Genomic DNA, 18,241 nt, shown 5'->3' with positions numbered 1-18,241 from the left:
GAATAAGATGGAATAGTTTTCCTAAGCATGGGGAGAATGTTATGGCTAATTATATCATCCATTAATAAGTACTGTACGTAATTAAGAAAGAACGTTAAAACAAGAAGAGAAAAGAGAGGAATTAGCAGATAGTACTGTCGTCTAATCCTAATTAGAATCCTAAAGATTAAGATAATCCCAACAATTTCTTTATTATTTCTCCGCGACAGAGATCCGTCTCTCCATATATTTCTCTACATATAATTGCCTTTCCCACCTTCTTCTTTCGTTTGTCTCTCTCTTTCTTTCCTCAGCAACGGACAAGAACAAAATAAGAAAATGGCTAGCAACGAAGACCCTATTGAAGAAGTAGTTTCTAATGGAGATTCATTTGGAAAAGCGAAGCAGAGCCTCAAAGACCGATCTAAGGTGCACTAAATCTTTGCCCTTTTATTGTTGCAGCGTCTGTGATTGTTCCCTTTCTCGTTTCTTTATCTTTTTCTTGATCTGGGTATGTTTTTTTTTTTTTTTTTTTTTTTTCTGCATTAGAAAGTGGCTCAAACGAAGGAAATATTGTCAAAACAAGCGAATCAAACAAAGGAGATCCTATCTAAACAGGCAGTTAAGATCGCCAAACAAGCCGAGGAACATGAAAGCTTTATTAGTAAGGTTGGCCTTTTTGCTGGTGGTGTTCTATTAGTTCTAATGACATTTTGTCATTAAATTGATCTTGGTTATAATTTATAATATGTCCTCTTGCTGTTGCATTCCAAGTATTTGATTAATATGAGCGTGTTAATAAATTCGTTGATTTTTTTTTTCCTATTCTTTTGTGTTTATGTAGGTAACTCATCTTCTTGGTGTTCTTGGTTTTGGGGGATTTTGCTTCCTCCTTGGAGCAAGTGAGTATACTGTTTGATTGATGGGATGGTTACTATAATTGCATCCAGAATTTTACCGATTCTTTTGCTTGCTTGTTGATGTTCTTTGTGCAGGGCCGCAAGATATTCCTTATGTATACTGTTTGTTTTATGTTACATTTGTTCCTCTTCGGTGGATATACTATCGGATCAAGAAATGGCATTATTATCTTCTGGTAAGTTTTGTGGTTGCCTAGTTACATCTTATAGGGACATGAATCTTTCTGTTGAGAAATTTGGAAGTATTTGCAACTTGCAAGAGAGGAGGTTTTTAAGACTTTGTTTGAGTTCCGTGGTTTTGTGTAACCTCCTGACTACCATAACATAAGATTAAGTGATGCATTAGAACACATGTTAGAAAATTTGGCCTTGGGATATGGTGGAATGGTGAAGCAGGATTCATTTTCTGAATCACTAACAGATGGGTCAGAAACTTTCTAAATTCTAAGCCAAGAATTTTTACAACATAAAAAGTAATTTGAATGTAACATTAACAGTATATCTAATTGCAAGTGTGATGGAACCATTTATAGCTAGTTGCCCTCAGTTTTGATCTTGCCTTCACAGTAATGTTCCAGAATATTAAGAATTTAAGATATTCATCACCAAAAATTTTGGTTTGTACATCTACTTTTTGGTCATCTGAAATTGAGAAATGACAAAACAGACATAATTGTTCTTCATTCCAGGATTTCTGCTATTACGCTAATACAATCTTCTTGGTCGACCTTCTGCTATACCCAAAGAATGAAAAGCTTTTTATGGTGTGCTTCTCATTTGCTGAGGTAAGAAAATAGTCCTGGAATAGTTTCTATGTTTCTGTTTGATGGATGATAATTCTTAATCTTCTTTTTGACTTACTAAAATGATGTTGTAGGGGCCATTAGCATGGGCAATTATTGTTTGGCGTTGTAGCTTGGTTTTTAGTTCTGCTGACAAAATTGTCAGTGTCCTTATACATCTTTTACCTGGTGAGTTGGTTCTTCCTTTCTGGAGTCACTTATAGATCCTCAAAAGCAATGTAACAAGTACTCTTTGGGAAAAAAGATCCAGATTTTTTTGAAGAGCAAGGGGTTAGTTAAGGTTGCTCTCTTTTAAATATACTCGAGAATGCTCGAGGGTTAAGTTTTGTATATCTTGTAATTGGATTATTCATAAGCTAGTGATAGATATAATTTGATTATTTCTGAAGACTGAAGAGTGACAAACACATAATTCGGTATTTTAGTCATAAATAATCATTAGCGAAAATGACCCTTCAATGCTCACTAAGTCCAAAGCATGCTTGCAAGTTGTATTACATTTTTGTGACCTCAGCTTCATGTGAACTCTAAAATTTAATGCTTGGAATCTGGTTGGGCCAATGTGATCCATTGATCTAACAAAATTATGACAATATATATAAATATGAAGAAAGAATAACAATATAATCACGGGTCGGTGCAACAAAGCAAATGTCTATTTCTAATTAAGAAAAAAGCTTCATGGGTAGCTAGCTAAAATTCCAATTTTTCAAAATCATTCTGGTTATAATTTGTCTGGTAATGGTTTCAGTGAATAGAAGGAATTCCGATTTTTCTCTGCTGGTGTTTTTTTTCCCCGAGGATAATTACTCATTAGACTGAAAATGGGAGGCTTAAACATTTGTTTATGGTAGAAATCACTTGGTCATTTGCCATTAGCTTCAAGAATTTTAAGTTTCTAATAGAACAGTTTCCCTTTCAGGTTTAGTTTTCTTTACTATACGGTGGTGGAATCCAGCAACCTTTGAAGCTATGCATCCTGAAGGAACTTTGCGCAGAACATCATGGCCATATGTAGTAGAAGACAAGTACTTCCTGTTGACATGGTTGTTCTTAGTGCCGTTGGTGGCTTATACCTTGTGGCAAGTTCTCTATTTTCTGATTGTCAATGTCTTACGAAGGCAGAGACTGTTAAGAGATCCTGAAGTCATGACTTCTTACAGGTTCTAAATTCTCCCATCATCTCTCTCCATTATATAAGAAAGATACATTCGTATTATTTAGTCATCTGGGTTAATTTTTTGAATTGTTGTAACATGATTATCTTATGTAACTCATTCATTCAACTTCCATTAGGGAGCTATCAAAAAAGGCGCAAAAGGCAAACAATGTATGGTGGCGTTTAAGTGGTTTGCTTGGCGATCAGAATCGATTATTGATGTACATTCTGTTGCAAGGAATATTTACCGTGGCAACGATGGCATTGACAGTCCCAATCTTCTTATCTTATGAGCTGCATGCGGTTTTCCAAATACTCAAGGTTTCAGCGGCTGTGTGGAATGGAGGAAGCTTTCTGGTAGATGTAGTGCCAAGACAGGTAATTCTCAAAGAGAAGAAGAAATCTGAGATGAAGCCAGCACTAAACCAGCAAGACCAGTCTGCAAACATGCAACAAGAACAACCTGCAAATCCGATAGAGAATACAATGAACGTGACACAATCCAACACGAACCAATCCACCGAGGTTGACGAGCCCTAACAGTCAACAGATATGTCACGAAAAGTAGCTGTTAGTTCTGAAAAGGATTTTCAGTAGTTCTGTACGTCATAGGTTTACCCCCTATAAAAAAAGGGCTACACAATTGCTTTTCTTTCTTTCCAGTGTAGAAACTAACGTTTTCGAGGGCTACCGTTAAATTGGCTACAATCTGTATAGTGTCGACTGGTTTTGTTCTTGGTTGTGAAATTGGCGGTTAGAACGATGTCTTAGTTTGGTTGCTTCCTTTCTGGAAAAATACCGGTTTCAACAAATTTAATAATAATTAAAGGAAAAATTAGTAATAGAATAGGATTATTTTTCTTTTTCAAAAATGATAATAACATTATATGGGAGTATGTAGAACGCAGGTATTTTACCTCTTTATTTATCAGATAATATATATGATATTTTAAAAGCATGGGTTGGATTACCAGCCAAACCCCGTTTTTTCAGGTCCTGTCTTTGTTGGTTAAAAATGATAAGGTTACATTTTCATTTTGTTTTACTGAACAAAAATAATAACTTGAACTATAAAACAAATTTACTTCCTAAAAGAACAGCAATAAAAAATTGTTAAATCACCGGTCATTTTAATTTTTTACTTCTCATCGTTTGCTTTCTCCCAGACAGCCATATTTGAATCTTGCAGTTACACATTTTCTTCTCAATTGCATGTTCTTTTTTTTTTTTTTTAATTTTTAATTTTTAATTTTTTAACAAATCATGATTTCTTCTGATCTTTAAAATCTTGAGCATAAACACAAGGAACAGAGGAGAAAAAAAAAAAAAAAAAAAAAAGGGAAGACTAGATACAAATTGTTTTCATACAAACAAATGACAATGGCCTATAAAATGCGGCAAGACGTCAGTTACAATCAGAAAACACTACACCCCAAAAAACCAACGACTACATATGGAAGAAACCTGGCTAAAACAAATAAAATAAATAAATAAATATGAACGAAGCCCATTGTGTTGTGGGCATGAGAAATTACGAGGCAGCATTCCAATATTGCCGCCTCCTATGATTGCCCATTATCACATCAACTGTGATATGGCTGCTTAACAAATACCCCCTCTTGTTTATGTAACACGAGGGGGTGTAATTGACCCGGACACCAAAGATGGTAGCCTGAGACTAATGCAAAATATATTATACACATGGATGATGGTGATAAACAATGAGGTCATATGCACAGGTCCTTAGCATGTTCTTGCACAGGGCATCCCATGGACATCCATTAGAACGAGATTGAGATAGAGGGGGAGGGGCGAGCACGATCACTCAGACCGTGTAAGCAAGAACCCAAAACCGGAGTTTTCACGAATTAATGGTGGAGGATCGATTTCAGCTATCTCTACTTTTTGCATTGACTTGGAGATGTCATCCACAGTGAATGGGATGCTGCATGAAATTCAAAATTGCAACTGAACTTAGACAATGTGTTTTTGTGCTTATGATGCGTGGGGGAAAAAAAAGCAAGCAAGCAACCATTGTCAGATTTGGAAAAGTATTGGAAAATACTACCTCGAGTCGTCATCTAACAAAAAAGAACTGCTGACAGCATTGTTTGAGTCCTCGGTCATCATAACTCTCATACTAGATATAACCTGTATAAACAAGTTGTTTTCGGATGGAAAAGGAATAAATTTAGCAAGAATTTAATCCTAACATCATAAATCAACATTCTCATCACTGGTTGAAGACAAACTTACATCTGAAGAGACACTATGCGTGCCATATTTATCATCCCAATACATTGTACTTATCCTGTATAGTTGTTGTATGCTCAGCACCTGAAGCAGTAAATAATATATCATACAAGAAAAAAAGGATGAATAGAAGACGGTGTCTGGCATTAAAAATAATCACATTGAAAAGATGAGAGGTACTAACTGGGCAAAGTTCTTTTGTAATTTCATTTAAGGTCTTCTTAGGCTTTTGATGTATGACCTGATTGTGACATTGAAACAAAAAGCCAAAAAGCAGGTCACTACCTTATGCATATGATAATCATAAGTTAACAAGATAAGCTGCAGAACAAGTATTACCAGGAATCCAACAGCCTGTCTTATATGCTTCAATTCATCCCAAGCTGAGCCAGCAAACTGGACGGAAAAAAATATGTTAGATGTATGACAAGATTGTAGGGGACAAATATCAGGAAGAATGCTCAGTGCTCACTTCCTCAGTTGCCTCATAGCACCACTGCTCTAATTCAGCCAAACCCGCCTTCACATATTCTCCATTACTGAATGAGCAACACTCACGACGCAAAAGAAGACTGCAGGATGTATAAGATAAGAACAACACGTAAATTGCATGAAAATGACAATCTTTCCTAGTGTCTAACAATTAAATAAAATGATGAAGATTGAAAACAAGAGATCAAGAAATGGGTTTTGAATGCTTACCTATTGAATAGTTGAACATTGATGAACGAGAATATTTGAGTGAACACTTTGCGCACCAAGTAAGGAGGTACCTACAAAATGAAGTACCAAACAGTGATAATTCACCAAGATGAACATGGTTGTTGACATTCTCTATAATAAAGAAAAAGCATACTCATCAGTCATAACTCACATAATTTGCTTTCATTATCTTCAAATAATTGTTTAAGCTTTTCACAATGCTTTGCCAATGAGCAATCAAAGCTTGCTGAGCAACAGCATTAGCATGAGAGCGTCCTTTTACTAAACTTGCCCGAGAAGTTCTTGGTGCCTGCATTCATATTCACAAGATAATCAACAGATGTGAGCACCCTGGACACATGCATATACGTGCATTTTTGAGAAATAGAGAGTCAATCCTGATTTGCAGTTCTGTTTATCATTTCATTTTTACGCCGTCTTTTCAGAAATTTCATTTAAGAGTAGTGATAAATGAGATTATGTGCCCTAAAGTAACTAAGCAGCAACCTGAATACATAATCCAAGCAATGGAGAGATCTCTTTCTTCAGATTGTCTCTTATCATTCCATATATCTTCTCAAGGAAGGCAGTAAGTTGTTGCTTAAACAGTAATGCTGGATATTTTGCCTCAACCTGCCGTAAGTCATCCAGTCTACTAAGTGCTCGGCCATTAAGAAATGAGAGTCCAGCACTTTGAGGAGATCCCCGTAAACCCTAGGATCCATTAAATCAATCAGATGAAGAAGAAAAAAAAAAAAGGCGAGTATACCACAGGATGAGGCATTTGGATAAGAAAAGAATCATTCTCACTTGAGACATCCTTCCGAAAAGAGAAGCTGATGTTGTTCTCCGCCGTTGTGGTGTTAAGCTGGCTGCTCCAGTAGCTTTAAGTGTATGTTGGAGCAGCAGCAACAATGTGGATGAATTAGATAACCAATAGGCTAAGACATCATTGTTATCTGGGACCTTCAATTACATTCAAGGTTCCAGCATTAGTCATATATTCATAACTTGATTGCGCTGATGCCAAAATAGACAGGCAAATAGAATTTGTCTGAATTTGTTTACAAAAGGCAGACTAATCTCTGCAAATATGGTTGTAATTTACCTCTATGGCTGAAGCTACTGTTTGAATAATACGATCAAACACACTAGTCCTTTCAACTTCAAAAGACCTCCAGTGAAGAAGACATTTGTATATGATACAAGCAGCAACTGGCTTGCCCCCAGAGAATCCCAAGTTTTGAGAAACACACTTGATCAGTAGGTCCTGGTTCTCCTGAACCAGAAAAGCAGATTGCAGAAAAATTAATGAGATGTGAACTTCAGATGCACCGGTATTTTATACGTCAAATAAGAAAGACATCAGAACCTCATGACTATTTTTATCACATCAATTATTTAGTTAAATGATCAACTGATCAATTAAACAAGTTGCTTGCATGTGCACTAAAGCTGCTTACCTGCTGCTTTTCATTGAGAGATTTTTGTGGTTTTTCCTCAGATTCAGGTTCCCGCACATTAGATACAGCAACAACAGTGATATCCTAAGTCACGGAATAAGAAGTACCAAATGATTTGTTAATTTACTTAGTGTACTAATAACACCGCATTTTTTCCATTTAAAAGAAAACACAAGAGTCCCCCTTACTGATGCAACCTTCATTTCTCCATTTGCAACATTTCCATTCTCTGGAGTTCTCTGTTATTTAATATATAAGATCAATTTCTAAAAGCTTTTATGTCACAATAGAGGGACAACTAACCAAAAAAAAATCAAACCTGTATAATAATTGACTTTGGCCGTGCAGATAAGGATCTCCCTGTTGGTGAAATGGCCAGTGCTTGTTGACGAAGAACTTGATTCTCTGACTCTGAGTTAGAAAGTTTTTCCTCTAGCCTGAAATGTAAATAAACTGAAGTTCAGAACTTTTGATGTTCAGTGCAAAAGAAAACATCAGTCCAGAGACAGAGTAGGAAAATGTGTTCTTCCGGACACACAAGCAGCAATGATAATCATGTAGTTGGAGATGAACTCAAGTAACCAGACAGGAGAGGGGAAGCATTGAATAGAGCTAATTAAGCATAAGCCAATAATCTTTTGATCATGCACATCCAATACAATTATATGGCAGGAGTTTAAGAGCCCATGCAGGTATATTTGACTGAGCATTAACAAACCTTTGCACTGATTCCTGAAGCTGATCCATCTTTTGCTGTGCATCTTCAACTTTCTTGCTCAGTTCAGAGTTTCTTGCCTCAGCATCTGCAAAGGCTTTCCTTGCCTCTTCTGCTGCCTGTCTTTCTGATAGCAGAGCAGCCTGCACAGTGATAGAAAATCATCAAGTCCCTAAAGACTCAACAGAAATAATCTTTGAGGAGACTTGCCATTCATTTGTCAATTCCTTTTTTATCACAAAGAATTTTGATGCAAAGCTATTTGGTTCTCATTTTTAGGCTGGTCCATTCAAATGAAGAGGATACACAATCATGTGCTCCAAAACTTGGGCACTAGCACAATTAGCAATCTATAAAAGATACCTGAAAGTATTTTATGCAGGGTTTTAAGCAGGAATACGAAAACAACTAAGGAATTTCTGAACATAGGAATCCAACCAAAAAAAAAAAAAAAAATTTGTTAATGCATCCCTCTGAACTTCTGAAGTCATAAATCCCTAATTGATGGCCACTCAAATAAGAGCCCTTTGTATTTATATGATTTCTGGTCTGTTTAAAACAACAGTATACTTGTCCACAGAAAATATATGAGACGATATAAATTGCTGTAAATTTCACTATGAAATTTAAGTATCCACGTAGAATGCAAACCTTCAAACTCTCCACTTCAGCCGTCAACTGTTCAACCTTTTCTGTGTCTTGAATAAGAACAGGAGTCTCCTTAATGACTGGAGGTGCCTCTTCAATCGCTTTCCGAGCTGCCTCTCGTTCTTTCATTACTCTGGCATTTGCTTCTTCTACTTGTAATTGCACTGCATGCAAAGCATCCTGTAACTTGGCAATTTCTTGGGTCTTTTCTTCTTCCAAATCAGTCTACAATTCAAATCAAAACAAAACAAATGATGTGCATGAGCAGTTTGTCTAACTAACAATATTATTGGTAAAAATTAAAATAAAGTACCCTCAATCTCTTCTCCAACTGTAATCGCCATGTCAGCTCTTCCACACGCTTCTCTAATTTGTCTTTTGCTTCTTTAAGGGCACCTGTTTCTCTTGCAGCCTGCAAAAGCACACTAATCATTACCATCTGAATTCTTCCATAAAGAATGATGCAAGCAGCCCTAAATCCTGTTTAAAACCAAACTACGTCAAGGAAAATGATCAAACCATTTTCAGTTTCCGAAGCTCTCTCCGAGCAACCCTTTGCCTCCAGCCACATTGAGAAACTAAAGCAGCCTTCTGAAGCTTCTTATAATAAGAATATGCTATATGGCGACGCAATTGTGCCTGAAAGTGATCACCAAAATTAACCAGAGTAATCAATCGTGTGGTCTAAGTTCCGGGGGAGAGAGAGAGAGAGATAGAGAGAGAGAGAGAGAGAGAGAGAGAGAGAGAAACCAATTTTATTCCAATTATAGCAAAATTTCTAAATTAGTATAAATCTTTTTTTTCCTGTAAGAAAATATAATGAGGCATCGAAATAAGACCTGGATAGCAATGGCAGCTTTAGTTTGCTTTCTAAATCTGAACTCATTACGAGCAGTCATTGCCCTTAAGCCAGTCTGTAATGTTACTGCAGACAAATACAGAGCTAAGTATGACTTTCTTGCTGTGAATCGTCTGAAATTCCTCTGGATCTTCAAAGCTGCTGCTTCCCGTCGCAACTCCTCAAATAGTTTGCGAGCCAATACACCTGATAATAGTTGCAAACAGCAAAAAGGTTGTTATCTCTATCAGAATTCAACGGATAAAAACAGTAGTGGCATGATTCAATTTTTACAGACCAGTAAACAACATAACTGTTTTCAGAAACGAGGTTCACAACCATTACCTTTCAAATTTAATTGGACAAAGTTATATTACTCACAACTATTCATGTGTTGCTAATATTTTATGCATGACTCATATCTCCCCACTCCCAGAAGCGGAGAAAAAAAAAAAAAAAACCCGAAAAGAAAACCTATTTCTCACTCTCTCTCTCTCTCTCTCTCTCTCTCTCTCTCTCTCTCTCTCACATGTAGCCGCGCAGCTAAATGTAACACAAATACTAGGACACCAACATGGCTGCACATTCAAGTACAACCATATTGGCATGCATGTGAGTCTATAGGTTGTTGGACTATAAATGTAGCATGTCACAGGAAAGGTTAAACAACTGCTAACATTGGAAAGCAACAAGATACAAACAGGAAAAGTTTGGAAAAAAAAAACAAAAGAGAGCAGCTTAAGAAAATACCCCGGCTATGAGATTGCAAGTGAATAGCAGCTTGTCGTAATGCAATAAACTCCTTGCGTGCTATGTAGGTGCGGATTTGTCTCTGGATGGTTCTAGCTGCATTTCCAAGCACCTCTGCTCTTCTGGCATCCAGTTCAGCCATCTGACCAGCTCTAAGGAAGACCTTTGTCTTACCGATCTGTGAAGCCAACAATTTTTCAGATGGTTTGATACTGATGACTCAAATAATCCATTGGCAAGATGCAACATAGACATGAGAAAGTTACAGATGAACATGTGGAATGTGTTATGAACAACATAAACGGGCAGGAATGGGACTAGAAGTGGATGGGCTAGCCCTTGTATGCAGTAACCAACCCAAAACAGAAAAAAATAAAAAAGGGTAGTCATAGTTGGGGACTTTTAGTGACAGGCGTTCCACACTATTAAGCCTTAGTTGGCATGGTGGCTGTGATTGCCAGCTTTCTAAAATGTGCAGATGTTATTGCAATTGAACAGTCTAATTCTAAAAAGGCTGTTATAGGACAGAAATTAGGGGACCTAGCTAGCAACCTCTAACTATAGCTTGTGATCGAACCGAGGAACAGTGAATTATTTAGATAAGACAGCATAAAGATGGTCTTTGTTTGCCAACATGTATGAGGTGTACCACAGGCAAGCAGCCACATGCACAGTTAAACATATACACAAGTGATACAGCCACATAAAGTCAGAGAATGCAGATTTAATAATCTGCGTTTTCTCGTTATTCATTACACCATAAGCAGACTGAATCAGGCTTGGCCTCCTCATACCAAGCACACCCCATTGTCTTTCTTAAGCAAAAACAAAACATTTCATTACCTGATAACCTTTCAATCCCATTTTATCCAGAATCATTTGGCAAGCCACCTTATCGTCATGGCTGCACAGAAACCATGGACAAGTTCATCAGAGAAATAAAATTCTGCAAAAAATGACCGACGTGATAAACCAGAAAGTATGCTGGATTTTATTTTTTTTGGCCCTTTGAATTATAACTTACTTTCCTTCCAAAACTTCGGGAGCAAGAACACCAAAGCGTAAAAGAAACTCATAGAAAGTTCTTCTAGTTGGATATCCAGCACAACTGATCCTAATTGCCTCAAGTACACCCTGAGTATATTTTTTTTTTAAAAAAAGAAGGAAATATATGCATCATATAGTCAAAAAGGCCAGGATCATAAGCAAATGTGAAATCTTGTAGATTTGCAGAAATCATGTTAAAAAAAAAAAAAAAAAAAAAAAAAAAAAAGAGCTTATTATACTTACACCACAACGTAGTTGCTGGATAATGTTAGCATTTTCAAATATCATAGGTTTGAGAACATTATTTGGCTTCACACATCTTATATAGTGGGGCTCAGTTGAACTCAAGGTCTCCATCAAAGATTGGAGTTGTAGCTGCAGGTTTTAAACACAACTTCCATCATTAAAATATTATATATTCATATAAGAGCAGAGAGAAAACAGAACACGAAAGACAGTCCTTGTTAAGTTTGGCACAAAACACTCTTATCATCTTTGACCTCTTCATCAAATAAATTAGTTAAGTTCACTTTTAGAAAGGCTGAGAAGTAAAAGTATAGTACCTTAAAGCGTGACCCAATGGAAGAAAATTTAGAGGATTTCGATGATTCCTCTGGAAGTGGAGGAAACAGACCAGCCACGAAAGAGCACTTTGAGGCTGTCAGGAGACCTTGATGTTCTGCCACTACATAATCTTTGTTTTTGTCAAGGAACTGATCAGCCAGATAAGTTACCTGGAAAAAGGATGAAGAATAATTTCACATCTACTGAAGTTTCAAGAAATTGAACAAAATGTACAAGAAAAAACAAAAGGTTACCTCTCCTGCATAATGAGATATGGTAAAACTAGTGCGAGAAAGCTTAGGTTTGATAAACCGCTTGTTGGTTTTAAATGTCTGGTACAACTTCTGAGCAAAAGTTTCATGGGTTGATTTCGGAAACATGCTGCATAAACCAATTAAACATACTTGAGTCAGCTTCTGAAATAAATAAGTGTAAATGTAAAAGAAAGGAAAGAATAGACGAACTAGAACCAAATAAAAAGCTACGAACCAGGCTTCATCTAGAAGTGATATAATTCCTCCAGGTCTCTGCAAAATATTGAAGAGAACAATCATTACATGGTTAAAACCTTATAGATATACTGTAAATGGAGGTCCCAGTGTTCCATCAAGCATATTATTCTTCAAACAAATGAGAATAACATAAAACAAAAACATCGGTCGTGTACAAGACCTTTTCAATCAGATCCAAGACATCTTGGTTATCAACAAATTCTATGTAGCTCCAATTTATTTCTTCTTTTGTATATTCTTCCTGCTCCATTTTGAAGACATGCTGCAAAAAGACCATCATCGTACAGTCAAATTCAGCAAAGTCAATGGTTCCAAAAATTAGTGGGCAATGAAAATGCCAAAAAATACCAACCTGATTAAAATGCTGTTGCAGCTTCTCATTTGTAAAATTGATACAGAACTGCTCAAAACTGTATTAAAAGGGAAAAGTTTTAAATGCTGATGCAAAGATTTTCAGTAAACAACATCTGAAGTTTAAAGGCTTACCTATTGAACTTAAAACTTTCAAAACCATATATATCAAGAACTCCAATCAACTGTTTTGAGTTCGGATCCTGCCCAATAGAACTATTAATTTTGTCCACCAGCCTGCAAAAAAGTTTGAATATTAGCTCGTTGGAATCTAAAATGTATCTGAAGATGATTCAACATGCTCATCGGTTCTCCTTTCATTCGCATTGATGACCATTTCGCTAAGTGTGTATCCATACATATAGGCACAGATAAAAGTAAGCACATAGACAGAGAGAACAGCAATGGAAGTCCCTTTACCAATCAAACAAGCGGGAATAAACGGTTTTAGCCAATGCATCCCTGCTAGCCACTGCACTGTGAGGGTCAAGAGTTCGTGTAATAACCTCTTCTGGAGTCACCATAACACGCTTTATCAATGCATCTTCCAAGCTCTGGGCATTGCACCTATAGTAGAATGCAAGTCAGTTTATCTATATGGTTCAAACAACACTACAGAAAATTAGATGTCACATTGCAGCAAAAATATCTCAGAACAAGATCCCAAGAGACTGGAAGAGAATGAATCAGATGCATACTTGAGCAGCTCCGCTGTCATATTAAGATGGAACCTAGATTTCTCATCCTTAATTACAGAAGAGTCTATCTCCTTTCCCTTCGCAAATTCAATGTTTCCAAGATGTAGAATTGCAGCTACAACCCTAAAAATTGCCTCCTGAAAAGAGAGAATTTACAAGTTGTGGGTGCAGCAGAAATCACACAACATCTTCTAGAAGCTAATAGAAGACTGACCTGCTCTTCTTCACTGATGCCAACTACATCCATTGCCCTTCTAGTTGCAAGATATTCCTCAGCATCATTTACCCCATCCAACTCGTAGCAGTTGGATTGGTTCAAGTAATGGAAAGATTTAGGGTTTCCCAACTTATATCTTTCTCTTTCCTGAAAATTCAAGGGGCAACTAGGAGTTATATCAACAAACACAAGCACAGACGGTATAAATGCAATGGAGTCAGGATATGCTTCAATAATAAGCCAAAGAATCAATACCTCAGGTGGGGCTTTACAGAGGAGATAGAAACAATGATAGTTTCTTTCAGGATCAGAAATTTGGCAAACCCGAGATCTTTCAAGCAAATAAGTTCGGATAGCTGCCCCAGAAATCCTCCCACTCTTGTCAAATTGGATCTCAACAAATTTACCAAAACGACTGCATTATGATCCCAAGGTGAAACAAACATGAGTTCATTGAAGCAAATTTATGCACGCATCAACCCTAGCAATATCTCTAATGAATTCAAGGACAGAATGCCCTAGAACAGATGGAGAAAACATTGGATAAGGAACACGGAGAAGAACAACAAATCAGAATAGCTGAGCCATAAAATGATCCCCGGACAAAATATATCCAATTTAACTATAATTATACATTACAGCAAAACTTAAAGCATCAATGGCATTTCTTGTATTCATGTTCTATATGCACTTAATTCATTCTTGACAAGAAGAAGGTGAAGAGGAAATGAAAAGAACCATAGTCAACTTGAAGACATTATAGCCTATCAATCAAGGAGTGTCCTAGTTAAGTGGATTCCAAATTGGCTTCAAGCTTAGGTAAAAGAATCCATCCCTCTACAATCTCTTAATCAATTAACTTATCAAACCTCTTAATTTCCAGAAGTAACGATACATAAAAAATCAATAATATTGTTTTATTACATTTGTCAGAGTAAAAAAGGTAAACACCTTGAGTTGTTATTCCTGACAGTCTTGGCATTGCCAAATGCTTCGAGAACTGGATTGGACTGCAAATCAGTAACCCAAAACAAAATATCAGTGAACACTTACCTCAAAAGTTTGCAGATGTAAATCAAAGGACAATATGAGAAAGCTTTTCATCTTACTTCCAGAACTTGTTGTTCAACAGTTCGCCCTTCCACCCCAGCTCGACCACCCAAGTATGCAAGATATCGCATGAGCATCTTTGTTGTCTCAGTCTTACCAGCACCACTTTCTCCACTAACTAGAATTGAGTTGCTCTTTCCCTCGTTGATCATTGCCCTGTGCAAGCAAAGCAGAACTCAGCACAAAAATGACAAGAAAATGTGAGATCAAATATTATCAAAATAAATTACCTGTATGCAACATCTGCAACAGCAAAGACATGAGGGCTTAGCTCTCCAAATCCAGCACCTTTATATTGTTCCATCATGTGAGTATCATAAAGATGTGGTAATCTTTGAAATGGGTTTATTGCTATCAGAATATTTCCAGTATACGTCTGCATGTCATATAGAACAAACTTCTTTTCAGTAGGTCAAACAATGAAACGAATTTTATTGATAGGAAATTTTCTTGAAGCAATATTTGTTTCAATACATCAAATGAGAGAGAATTCTAAAAGAATTACATAGATTTCGTTAAGTTCATATCTGGTAGCCAAGTTATGCAAAACCCCTGGTTCATGCAAATATGACAGCTTTGTCATATCATCCACACCTCCTGGAGGAGCTTCAGTGTCCTTGGGAAATACTTTGGATATATTTGCAACAACCTGAAAATTTCCAGTTTGAATATGATAAGACTATAAATTGAAAAGACTAATTTGAAGGAGAGAGGGGATGGAGGAAATCTTGACAATGACTAATTGAAGCCAAATATCAACCTAGATTAAAACTGAAGTTACCAATCAACTGTTGGTTTTATAATTCCTATAGATAGTGCTTTTTGTAACAGGTATATTCAGTATTTGAGGTCATATGTTCTGATTAACAGAGGAAATGCCACTCTTCTAGGTAATATTATTTGTATACGACATCGATAATGCAGAAAAACACCCAACAACAATAAGTATAAACTCACAGTTTTCCCATTTGTGGCATGAACATGAACTTCTTCACCGTTTATCTTAAAAACTTCTCCATCTATCCATGCCTCTCCTGGATCTTCAACCCATACATGAGAATCTACTATTATGTTCACGGATGTGGCCTGCAAATAGAAATTACATTAGATATAAAGAAATAATACTTTTTAAATTTTAGATGGGAAAGATAGTGAATTGAAAATGAATAGGTTGTAAAATTTACTGATACTGACACAGCTACTGATAATGTCTCACACTCATGGTTGAAAAAAGTATCATGGGGATACAATCACCCAAGGAAAAAATTAATGGCAATTAATTTCTTAAGAAGCAACAAGATACGTCCAATGCAAATAACATCATATTTCCCCTGTGATAATTATGAAATACTATAGCTAGATGTGATTAGCCAAAAAAAATCTCAATTATTGTAGTATTGCACACTGATGTTCATAGCATACCAAGCACACAACGCATCCACTAAAGAAGCAACAAAGACTTGTTACTCGATTATCGAATAACTAATAATTAAAAAGAAATGAGGGAAGGGAGGAAGAGAGAGAATAGAGAACGAAAAGATAGAGAATGAAGCGATTTCCATATTTTAGCCATGACAACATTCCCACGAAAACAGAGCTATATTTGACAAGTGTTTCTAAAATTACAGAGAGCTTAGCAGCTAATTATAAAATCAAATCACTAGTCCACATTGTATAATGAACTCCCTGATCTCCAACAAGAATTTCCCAGGTTTCAGCATTATGAAGTTACAAATTATGGTAATACGATTAACATATAAGCTAAATTTTTCTCGCATCACTCTGCGTTCCCTAAATGTAACTAACGGCTATTTAAAAGCTATGGTTCATAGTTTCATAACTATCATCTAATAATGCAAGTAATTAAACAAACTTGAACTGAAAAATAATCCAAGCATACTCGACCAAAAATAAAAATCACAAAAAATATCAAATTAACACAGACTTCATATTCCAAAATCCAATAAAATAAAAGAAAATCTAACACCGACCATCAAATCAACTATACAAAAGCATAATCAACCAATCCAAAACATTACAAAACAAGAAATACTCTCTTCTCTTGAAGTTACCATGGCGATCCTATACTGCGATCTTCTTTCTCCTTCAACTCATTACAATAAAACACCAAGTCAAAGAGAAATGAGACTCAGTGTGTCGGATCGGGAACAATAACACTGGTTAGGTGACGCCTTTGAGAGTTCCAAAGCTTCTTCTCCTTCGGCAGCGGCGGTTGAATTGAATTTTAGCTGGAGAAGAAGATGATAACCAGAAGCAAACAAAAGTTTTTCCTGGATTTTACCCCTTTTCAAACTCTTTTTTTTTCTTATTTTCCTGTTTATTTAAAAAAAAAATTAATAATCCGAATCTCTTTCTCTTTCTACTAAAAATTGAGGTTAAGGAAGCTTAAATACCAAAAAGCAAAGCTCTAAGCTCTTTCTTCCTTCTCTGTTTGTCCGTCTTCAACTCTCTTACTAGTCAAGTGGGGTCCAACCAAAGCGGACGCTAATTGGGCTTCGTGGTCTGCACAAGAGTGAATTATTTTTTAATATTTAACAAAATTTTAAATAAATTTAAATAAATAAATAAGTAAGCAGCTATTAAGTTCTAAAACCGATTTTATAGCGTCATTAGGGACGAAATTTTATAATTTCATTTTTCTCTTATTTTAGACATATACTTGCTGCTATTTACTGAATCAGCCATCGGCCATTGCACCGGAGGAATATACGAAAACGACACAATTTCTGATCTGTACGTAATATAAACTGTTGAAGAAAAGGTGGCACGTCATTAACCGATCCAACCGACTTCGATTAACAAAAAGTAATATATCCACCTACGTGCTTCTCATTTTTAATTCTGTAACGTGGACAGTAATTCAAATTATAATATATTTATATTTTCATGTCATGCTCGAAGGGTTGATATTTAAGTAATTTCAGATTTCAGATTTTGATTATTTTTTATTTATCCAACTGCCTAATTTTGCCCACTACCAACGGTGAAATTATGTAAATTTGTGTTTACTTGAGGCAATAAGGGTAAATGTGTACATTTAACTTTTAAGGGCAGGGAATTAAAAGTACATTTTCCAGCTAAGTAAAAGAGGATTAAGAAATAAAATAAAAAGAAAACGTGAGACATTACAGAATGATGTCCGCCCACCATTTGCTGGCGCGTAAATTTTTAAGCAAAATATTTGGGTCGGAGAAACTTTACTGTGTGACGCCACTTATACTATGATTATGTCCTTACGTTTCGGTATTCGGACACGTATCATAGTGATGTCAGATTCTAGGTAGATTATAAATTGGAACATGTTGTAAAGATGGAGATTGTTAAGGAACAATTAACAGGAGAGGTTACGACAACAAGTAGACGAGAAACAAAAACGTGTCGAAACTCCCAAACTGGGCACAAATTGTCTAGGGAATCACAAACTGTCCGTTTGGTTCAAAATTTATCTAAATCAAATTTTAAAAATTAAAATCGATTCGAACCGAAGTTAA

The 18,241-nt window shown here is 36.1% G+C and overlaps 2 protein-coding genes across 3 annotated transcripts; one reads left to right on the top strand and one right to left on the bottom strand.

The window, feature by feature from the left end:
- Positions 1 to 96: 96 nt before the first annotated feature.
- LOC105637926 (glycerophosphocholine acyltransferase 1) lies at positions 97 to 3,708 on the top strand. Its single transcript, XM_012221607.4, has 8 exons — positions 97 to 408; positions 529 to 648; positions 824 to 881; positions 975 to 1,075; positions 1,589 to 1,684; positions 1,777 to 1,870; positions 2,625 to 2,865; positions 2,999 to 3,708. Exons 1-8 carry the CDS (start codon positions 319 to 321, stop codon positions 3,399 to 3,401), a joined length of 1,203 nt encoding a protein of 400 aa, XP_012076997.1. The 5' UTR covers positions 97 to 318; the 3' UTR covers positions 3,402 to 3,708.
- Positions 3,709 to 4,207: 499 nt separating this feature from the next.
- On the bottom strand, positions 4,208 to 17,242 carry LOC105637925 (myosin-17). Of its 2 annotated transcripts, none has more exons than XM_012221605.4 (39): positions 16,802 to 17,242; positions 15,687 to 15,815; positions 15,235 to 15,378; positions 14,960 to 15,105; positions 14,729 to 14,885; positions 14,571 to 14,629; positions 13,875 to 14,034; positions 13,617 to 13,766; positions 13,403 to 13,539; positions 13,125 to 13,271; positions 12,840 to 12,941; positions 12,706 to 12,763; positions 12,514 to 12,615; positions 12,331 to 12,368; positions 12,096 to 12,222; positions 11,841 to 12,011; positions 11,521 to 11,652; positions 11,255 to 11,364; positions 11,074 to 11,134; positions 10,231 to 10,408; positions 9,482 to 9,687; positions 9,162 to 9,281; positions 8,956 to 9,054; positions 8,646 to 8,867; positions 7,998 to 8,137; positions 7,599 to 7,716; positions 7,468 to 7,518; positions 7,280 to 7,363; positions 6,925 to 7,095; positions 6,627 to 6,782; positions 6,324 to 6,530; positions 5,989 to 6,126; positions 5,817 to 5,887; positions 5,587 to 5,686; positions 5,454 to 5,510; positions 5,299 to 5,355; positions 5,118 to 5,198; positions 4,930 to 5,012; positions 4,208 to 4,806 (listed from the first exon to the last, which is right to left on the bottom strand). In XM_012221605.4, the coding sequence occupies exons 1-39, from the start codon at positions 16,802 to 16,804 to the stop codon at positions 4,683 to 4,685; spliced, it is 4,596 nt and encodes a 1,531-aa protein (XP_012076995.1). In that variant the 5' UTR covers positions 16,805 to 17,242; the 3' UTR covers positions 4,208 to 4,682. The 2 variants fall into 2 exon arrangements, with proteins under 2 accessions (XP_012076995.1, XP_089580896.1); XM_089724770.1 differs by having other exon boundaries at positions 7,477 to 7,518.
- Between the last annotated feature and the right edge of the window lie 999 nt (positions 17,243 to 18,241).

Source organism: Jatropha curcas, chromosome 8 (genome assembly GCF_041381405.1).
Source record: "Jatropha curcas cultivar XTBG-Jc1 chromosome 8, XTBG_Jcur_1.0, whole genome shotgun sequence".
In the NCBI taxonomy this organism is placed as follows: domain Eukaryota; kingdom Viridiplantae; phylum Streptophyta; class Magnoliopsida; order Malpighiales; family Euphorbiaceae; genus Jatropha; species Jatropha curcas.
The sequence above is the reverse complement of the archived record's forward strand: the minus strand, read 5'-3'. Positions and strand labels throughout refer to the sequence as shown.

Bases quoted from the DNA above. Each gene is read 5' to 3' on its own strand.
- LOC105637925 (XM_012221605.4), bottom strand. The intron at 9,688-10,230 runs GTATTTTCTTAA...AACTATTATCAG, and splicing joins CTTGCAATCTCATAGCCGGG to GTGTATTGGCTCGCAAACTA. The intron at 5,199-5,298 runs GTTAGTACCTCT...TTACTGCTTCAG, and splicing joins TTACAAAAGAACTTTGCCCA to GTGCTGAGCATACAACAACT.
- LOC105637926 (XM_012221607.4), top strand. From the start codon at position 319: ATGGCTAGCAACGAAGACCCTATTGAAGAAGTAGTTTCTAATGGAGAT. The intron at 1,871-2,624 runs GTGAGTTGGTTC...TTTCCCTTTCAG, and splicing joins CCTTATACATCTTTTACCTG to GTTTAGTTTTCTTTACTATA. The intron at 2,866-2,998 runs GTTCTAAATTCT...AACTTCCATTAG, and splicing joins GAAGTCATGACTTCTTACAG to GGAGCTATCAAAAAAGGCGC.